The 9288-nt window shown below is 39.6% G+C and overlaps 1 protein-coding gene across 1 annotated transcript; it reads left to right on the forward strand.

Annotated features, from left to right (window-relative positions):
• Positions 1–7605: 7605 nt before the first annotated feature.
• LOC124594832 (secreted RxLR effector protein 161-like) lies at positions 7606–8292 on the forward strand. Its single transcript, XM_047133283.1, has one exon. It carries the CDS (start codon positions 7606–7608, stop codon positions 8290–8292), a length of 687 nt encoding a protein of 228 aa, XP_046989239.1.
• Positions 8293–9288: the final 996 nt, after the last annotated feature.

The raw sequence follows: 9288 nt of genomic DNA on the forward strand, positions 1-9288 counted from the left end.
CATGTCAACAGTTAAATAACAGTAAAGTTTATATGGCTGCAAGTGAATCAGTCACTGAAAGTGACTAAAAAATTCTGACTCCTGACCACATTCAAAGTCCTGAAATATTTCCAAGTGTTCAACTCTTGACCATCAAAATATTTATGTAAAAGCTGTTAGTGGCAGCAAAGATATTGTCCAGGCCTTAATGAATGAGACAGGAACTGAAACTGAAGGTAGCAAAGCAAAAGCTGAAATGCTTAACTCTGTTTTCAAATATTCCTTTACAAAGGGAAGCACAGGAGTACTGCCCCAACTTTATCCTTGTACTACTGAAAAGATGAGTGAAATCATTATTAGCACCAGAGGTATTGAGAAACAGCTGAAATCATTAAAATTGAAAAAAGCTCCAGGTCCCGATGGGATCCCGGTCAGAATCTGCATTGGATTTGCAGCTGAGTTAGTCCCTCTTCTATAATCTATAATAGATTCCTTAACCCTCCATGAACCATGGACTTCGCTGTTGGCGGAGAGGCTTGCGTGCCTCAGCAATACAGATAGCTGTACTGTAGGTGTAACTGCAATGGAGTGGTATCTCTTGACAGAATAAATGTGTGGTTCCTGAAGAGGGGCAGCAGCCTTTTCAGTAGTTGCAGGGGCAACAGTCTGGAGGATTGAATGATCAGGCCTTGCAACATCAATCAAAACGCCCTTGCTATGCTGATACTGCAAATAGCTGAAAGCATGGGAAAATTACAACTGTAATTTTTCTTGGGGGCATGCAGCTCTACTGTATGGTTAAATGATGATGGAATCCTCTTGGGTAAAATTTTTTCTAGGTAACATAATCCCCCATTTGGATCTCTGGGCAGGGGCTACTAAGGAGGCTGTTGTTATCAGGAGAAACAAAACTAGCATTCTACAGATCAGAGAATGGAGTATCAGATCCTTTAATTGGGCAGGTAGCTTAGAAAATTTTAAAATGGAAATGGATAAGTTAAAGTTAGATATAATGAGAGTTAGTGAAATTCAGTGGCAGGAGGAACAGGACTTCTGGTCGGATGAATAGAGTGTTATAAGTACAGAATCAAACAGGGATAATTTGGGAGTAGGTTTAATAATGAATAAGAAAATAGGGATGCAGATAAGCTATTATGAACAGCACAGTAAACACATTATTATTGCCAAGATAGACACAAAGACCACACCCACCACTGCAGTGCAAGCTTATATGCCAACTAGCTCCACACACTCAATACCAAGAAGTCCCTCCCATACAGCATAGCCACCTGTGTTCATCATATGTGAAGTGACAAGCAATCCCTATCAAAATATACCAAGGCTCCCACTGAGGTCTTCACAGACTGTAATTACCCTGCCAAAATTGTACAAAACAAGTTTCCCGTGCTTTATCTTTCCATTTACCCACCACCTCCCAAAGTCCTATGGTTCAGCCACAGAGGAGCATTCCCCTCATGACTCAGTACTACCCAGAACTGAAGCAACTGAGTTACATCCTCCGCCAGGGATTCGACTACCCCTTGTTGGGCCCTTCAATGAGAAATATCCTGCCCACTATCCTTTGCACCCTTCCCACAACAGCATTCCCTCGCCCATAGAACCTACACAATATCTTCATTAATTACTACACAATCCCTGCTCCCAAACCCTTTCCTCATGTCTCATCTCCCTGTAATAGAACTAGATGCAAGACATATCTTACATATCCTCCCACCACCACCTACTCCAGACCAGACACAAAAATCACCTATCCCATCAAAGGCAGGGCTACTTGTGAAACCAATAAAGTGATCTATAAGCTAAGCTGCAACAGCTGTTCTTCATTCTATATGGGTATGAGAACCAACAAGCTGTCTGTCCATGTGAATGACCACTGACAAACTGTGGCCAAGAGACAGTTGGACCACCCCATTGGTGAGCATGCCACACAACACAATGTTCTTCATTTGAGTGACTGCTACATAGCCTGTGCTATCTGGATCCTTCCTACCAACACCAGCTTTTCTGAATTGCAAAGGTGGAAGCCCTCCTAGCAACATGTCCTACATTACCATTATCCTCCTGGCTTCAACCATCATTAGTCATCGTCCTTACACATCTAGACCCTTCTCTGTTCCCATCCAGCACTACACAGCCCTCTATTCCACCAACACTCCATCACTCTTTTTACTTCTCTCTTTTTCCACTACCCAGCTCCCCCTTCCACATGCCTTCCATCTAAGACATTGACTGCATGTAGCTGCCCTACCCTCTCTCCATCTCATTCATGTATTCTCCCACAAGCAGCACTTTACTGTCCGCTACCCCTACTCTGCTATACCTCCCTCCCCATCCCAACCTCCTTATCCAAATGACCTTGTTGTCTCTCCCATCATGCACTGCTGCTCACAGTCTGACTTCAGCAGCCAGTAACTGTGGTCATTTCTGCATGAAGGTGTGTATGTATGTTTTCTAATTTCAACAAAGGCCATTTTGGCCAAAAGATTGCTTTCCAACAGTCTTTTAGCTGTGACTATCTGCGACTTAGCATCTCCTCTAAATGGTGAGTAGCAAATATCCTTTTCATACTGTAACGCCGGAAATGCATAACCTCCTATTTCCTTCTATTGTACTATAAATTTTTTTCCTTATTTTGTTACCTGAAGATATGGCATTTCTGTATCTTTATATATTGTAATTGTTCTACTATATATATATTTATATATGCATCTATGTCGATGTATAATTGGTTTGTTTTGTAAATATTATTTGTATTTTTACGCTGAGTCTGGCCTAGGGAAAACTATGCTATCGAACGATTACATCGATAGGTTGTGTGGAGAGCCAAAGTGTTTAGGATCTTTGGTAGTGTTAACTCTGCCGCATGGAGCACGGGCAGAGGGGGTCTGGCTGGAGTAGGGCGGTGGAGGAGGTGTGTTGTGTGACGCTCCCACGAGTTGCCGCGCTTTCGGGGTTTGGCAGCATGTAATTGCGCTTGACTTGCTATGATAGTTTCTGACATGGTGTCACAGACGGGAAGCATTAGCTGACGCACATCAAGAGCCCGTTTCACCTGGTGACCATGTCGAGAAGAAGGTGCGCCAACATCCAGCTTCTGCAACAGCGACAGCCGACAATGAGTGACTGTCGCCACCTCCACGATCGATGACTGCAAACCTTCAATCAACCAACAAGGAAGACTAAAAGCACGTAAAGTTTTAGAACTGTATGGCAGACCTCAGCTTTTCAAACTGTTGCATCACAAGAATACAGCAACTTAGCATGAACCTTTGTTGCTCATTGTCCCAATTGCATTACCAAGCAGGGTCCCTTCCTTTTCTGGAATGAACCCAAGTGTCATTGAAATTCATACACCAGCATTAAAGTAATATCATTCCATTTCACTGCTTTAATTTCAAAGGTCAGTTAAATTATTCATAGCTGGCTACAATATTTACATTACACAAGCAGAAATTAAGAGTGCGAGTTTTGTTACCGTATTTTAACTTACCTGTGACTGCAGCTCAGCTTGGTACATACTAAATTTTACTATAGTTAATTGTTTAGAATCGTTTAATTCAAGTTCAAAGTTAAATCTCTTATTTCTAAATTGCGAAGATTCAAGTAGCTTTTGAAATGATTGTTGAGGTAGCCCAAGACTAACCTTATTTTATTGGATTTCATAGTGCTTCAGAAACAAAGTTCACTATTAATTTCAGTCACTAAATTAACTTTCAATTTTCCGGTTTTATTAATTCTTTTGCTAAATTAAGTCAGAGTGTTGCAAAATTTATTACTTCTGACAAACATTCAGTTTTCACACAGCACGTGTCAACCTGCAGTTGCCACACTTTCAGTGCTAATTATATGTGCATTAATCTTTCATTTTCAGTTATTATAGTAGTTGTCCATAGGACTGGCGACTGTAATTTTCCCCAAATCTCAAATATCTAATTAATGCCAATTAATTGTTAACGAAACGACTGCACATTTACTTTCTTTATTAATTTTACCGTTTCCTCAAAAGTAGTTTTCACCAATTTCATTTGCATTTTTCCTTTCATTTAGATGCAACCCTTTCCTCCCTCTTTACCGACAAATTAACTTCAGTGACGATTGCTTTTCCCAAATTTCCATTAGGTGCATGCGGTTTAATTTTTCACTCTCATTAAGGGCGATAAGTGAGGGAGAGGTTACAATACCATTGTTACATTCCATCCTGTATTTTACATTGGTTGATTTTTGTGAAAGTATTAATGTTTCAATGTTGTTATATTCTTTGAAGATTGTCTGTCACATGTCCCATAAATTCTTTGGTTTATTTTTGTTGTAGTTGTGATGATCTCTGGCTATGTTTTGAATTGTGCAGTTGGAGTTTCATATCATATCATCACACTGTGTGATGCTTAATAAATGATTCGTTTCTAAAATGGCATTTGATGATTTGTCAACATGGTAGCAAATGTGCACAGTTGATAAAGTTTGTATGAAGAGTGGCAGTTGTGCCAATTTCGGAAAAGAAATACTCGACGATACAGAAGTGCAAAGATGAGACAATGACCGACAAAAGACAACAGCTAGATAAACTCACTGGCACAGAAGACTGGGAGAGCTGAAGAATTATTATGAGAACTATTTTAGAATGTGACAAAATCTTTGATGTTGTAAATGCTGAACTGATGAGGCCAGAAGGAAGCAGACAGATTTATAAAACCGAACTTGCAAAATGGACAAAGGCTAATGCAAAGGCAAGAAAAAGACTAATTCTGTCACTTGGCACCAAGCCTTTACTTTGTGTTGGGGAATGCAAGACTGCTAACGAGGTTTGGGATAGGCTATGCAATATCTGTAATGTGCACTCAGCTGAAAACATTGATCTACTTAGACATAAATTCCATAACATTGTGTGGGAGGCATCTGGAGCTATACAAGGTCATCTAGCCAAATTTGATGATGTACAAATTCAGCTTTTGTTGTTGGACAAGCCAATGGATGATGGTGACCTTTGTGCATGATTTTAGCAAACTTTGCCAAAAGAGTTCAATTACATTTATATTATGTGGCATGATCTACCTGCTGAAGAAAAGACATGGAATAAATTACAAAAACAGTGTTTGAATTATGAACTAAGAATAACAGATCGTGATGAAAAAAGTGTTGCTACAGCAATGATGTCAAAAATGAAGATTAACAAACCACAACAGAAGTGGAAACAAACCTCCTCTGAAGCAGATTCATTAAAAATGCCTCATTATAAAAGGAATGAGGACAGAAAATGCTTTTCATGTGGTAAAGTAGGTCACTTATCAAAACAGTGTAAGACAGGGTTGGTTTGTTTTAAATGTAAGAAAGACGACCATCGATCAAATGAATGTAGTAGTGTAGACAAAAGAGAAGATTGTCCTATATTGTTAACTAATGTGACATCAGTGGATAACTCAAGAAGCTGCAGCTACACAGATACAATAGTATCAATGTTGAGACACAACAGTTTTTCAGTAAATGTGAATACACTGGACTGTGATGAGTGGTGCATTGAAAGTGGTGCAACATATCACATAACAAATCAGGCTGATTGGTACACTACGCATGAACAATATGAAACTCCAAGGAAGATGGATAGTGCCAAGAATGGTGTACATATTGAAGCATTTGGTACAGGCCGAATTGATGCGCAGGTGTTCAATGGACAGACATGGACAGAACGATTTTTATGATGTTTGGTTTTGTTCTGATGGATCCTGTAACTTGTTTTCTGTTAAGAAAGCTGCACAGAAGGAAATAAAACAAATAATCAAAAATGATGTCAAATCACGCATATTTTTCAAAAATAATATCGCAATTGTTATTGCCACATCCTGCTGTGAAAACGAGCTTTATCGTTTGGCTGTGAAAGTTGTTCTTCAAGAAAAGTGTTGTGTTGTTACTGAAACTGATGACACTTTACAGAGCTGGCATGAAAAAATGGGTCATCAAAATAAATGCTATGTGCACCAATTTTTGAAGGATCATGGTGAAGAGACAACAACTGATAACAGTTTTTGTGTAGGGGGTGTCTATGGTAAACATCATCGGATGCCGTTTGGTGAAAGAGTGCAGAAAGCCACTAAACCTGGTGTGTTAGTGTATGCAGATGTTTGTGGTCCGATGGAAGAAAATGATCTGTAGGGTCATTGATACTTTGCTGTTTTTAAGGGTGATTTTTCCAGATTTAGAGTACCATACCTTTTCTGACACGAAGATGAAATTAAAGAAAAGATGCCACTGTTCATTAAAATCATAAAGACTCAGGCTGATGTTGCTGTGAAAAAATTACTTACAGATGGTGCCAAGGGGTTCCATAACAAAGAGGTGCAAAAATTTGCTGGCTCAGTTGGACTGAAACATAAAATCACAGCACCATATATGCCTCAATAATGGAATTGCTGAATGGGAAAATAGGATCCTGTGTGAGATGGCACATTCTTGGCTTTGTTCTGCTGAACATCTGCCAAAAGCATTGTGGGATGAAGCTGTTCTGGCTGCAACATACACTTTGAATCGGATGGGTCCCACAAAAATTAAAGGTAAAACTCCAATTGAAATATTTTTGAAGAAAGAAGGTCATTTTGATAATTTTGTGATATTTGGAATTGAATGCTACACTTGGACCCCTACACAGAAATGGAAGAAGTTTGATGCTAAATCTTCAAAAGGATACGTGGTTGGTTATGATGATTGTGGATACCATGTTTATTTTCCTGAAAAAAAGTGCGTGTGTGTTTGCAGAGATGTAAAGTTCAATTGAAAGTCTTTACAGAAACCTATTATCGGTACTCAAAAGTCTAAAAGGGTTGTTCAAATATCAGCTATAGATAAGAACGCAGATATTTTGGAGACTGAGCATGAAGATGTTGATTTTGAAGAGGATTGCATGAACCAAGATGTTGCTACAAGTGATGAAAGTGTTAACAACCAGTCATGTGACACTGAGGGAGAAGTTGGAAGTAACTTGGAAGCGAGAAATGCAGAAAGAGGAAAACACAATTTACGTGAGCAGTGAAATTTGAAGAAACCATCTTGTTACTGTGAAGATTCAGTTCATCAACCAAGAATGATGTTTCTTTGTGAAACACCAAGAAGCTATAAAGAATCATTGCAGTCAGAGAATTCTGAAGAATGGAAGAATGCAATAGAGGAAGAGATGGATGCTCTAAAGAAAAATAGAACATGGGAATTAGTTTAAAAAAGTAAGCCAAACAATGTTATTGGAAATCAATGGGTCTTAGCTACAAAATTAAATGCAAAAAATGATGTTGTTTGATATAAGGCTCAACTAGTGGCAAGAGGATATACTCAACGGTTTAGAGTAAACTATGTTGACATGTTTAGCCCCGTTGCAAGATTTGAGACAGTGAGATACCTTTTGAGTGTTGCAATTCAACATGATTGTGTATAAGGCAATTTGATGTGAGGACAGCATTTCTCAATGGTACTTTGAAGGAAGAAATGTATGAGTCAAAATGCTAGTATGAATGTCTTGTTGGGTACCTTACTGAATGTAACTTACGGGAGAGCAGTTCAGATCAATGTATGTTTTATGATGAAAACCTGGTATTATTGTTTTATGTTGATGATGGATTGGCTATGGGCTCTACTGATGCCACAGCTAAGTTCATTGAACAGTTGGTTAAACGTTTTCAAATCAATGTAGAAAAAGTTGAGTACTTCTTGGGTTTACAAATCAAGAGGTTTGACAACTGTATTCAAATAAATCAATCTGCATATGTGAAGAGGATTTTGGAGAAATACAATATGATGGATGCGAAACCATTGCCTTTACCCATTAAACCAGGATGGACACCAGGTGAGTCACCTCCTTTTAATAATACTGGACTGTATCGAGAAATGGTTGGAAGTTTGATGTATTTAACACAAGGCACAAGACCAGATTTATCATATGCTGTTAATGTTGCCTCAAGAGTTCAAGACTCACCAACACAGGCACACTTTGCATTACTCGAACGAATATTTAGGTATCTTGAATCAACAATTACAGATGGCATTAAGTTTACGAAGGATAAAGACTGTAGCATTGTAGCCCACAGTAATCCTGACCATAGTGGGACAGAGGCACACAAGTGGCGTCCTGCTCAAGTTCCATGGGGGTCAGTTGTGTGGAAAAAAAAATTACAGCAGTGTGTTGATCTTTCTTCATTGGCGGCAGAATATGTGGCTGCAAGTGAAGCTTGCAAATCACTTGTATGGTTAGACAGACTTCTGAAAGAAATTGGAGCTGTTGATGAGTTATCAGCTCCTGTTTCAAATTGGTAACCAAAGTGCTATCAAATTTATTAATGGATTGAAGTTTTATGAACAATCAAAACACATAGAGACAAGGTATCATTAAATTTGTCAACTGGTTAGAGAGAACCAAACTGAAGTGAATTACATACCAACTGATGGACAGGCAGCAGACATTCTGACAAAAGGGGTACCATTCACAAAGTTACAAATGATGAAGGAACTTGTTGGTTTAGTGTCTACTTCATCATATATATAAAACACTGCGGGAGAGTGTGAAAGTATATTCTGCCTGACAAATTTTCTTCCATCCCCAATCCTAGTACTATTTTCCTTTGTTACTCTTTTCTAATGCATTACTAACTCAGATTTTGTCCTTCTTTCTATGCTTTCCTGTGTTTCTCTTCATTTCTTACGAACAGCACTGCATGCTCTACTTACGAGCCACACTGTATCAACCATCTCAGCCACACACAACAGATGGCTTCAGGATGACACTGATTGTTGGTGCCGTGTCTCATGACCCACACCACTCCCACTGATATTAAAATCACTCTTCCTGTGTCACTACTGCATATTTTTGCATGTTGTTTAACATACCTTTCCTGTGCCACACAAACTTGTGTTTCATTCTACCAACCCATCCCCACCCCCCACTCTGTCCCTCTCTATTCCAGTTTGAACCTACTAACTACAACTAATCTAGGCATATACACTCCTGGAAATGGAAAAAAGAACACATTGACACCGATGTGTCAGACCCACCATACTTGCTCCGGACACTGCGAGAGGGCTGTACAAGCAATGATCACACGCACGGCACAGCGGACACACCAGGAACCGCGGTGTTGGCCGTCGAATGGCGCTAGCTGCGCAGCATTTGTGCACCACCGCCGTCAGTGTCAGCCAGTTTGCCGTGGCATACGGAGCTCCATCGCAGTCTTTAACACTGGTAGCATGCCGCGACAGCGTGGACGTGAACCGTATGTGCAGTTGACGGACTTTGAGCGAGGGCGTATAGTGGGC

This window comes from Schistocerca americana, chromosome 1 (genome assembly GCF_021461395.2).
Source record: "Schistocerca americana isolate TAMUIC-IGC-003095 chromosome 1, iqSchAmer2.1, whole genome shotgun sequence".
NCBI lineage: Eukaryota > Metazoa > Arthropoda > Insecta > Orthoptera > Acrididae > Schistocerca > Schistocerca americana.

Bases quoted from the DNA above. Each gene is read 5' to 3' on its own strand.
- LOC124594832 (XM_047133283.1), top strand. From the start codon at position 7,606: ATGGGCTCTACTGATGCCACAGCTAAGTTCATTGAACAGTTGGTTAAA.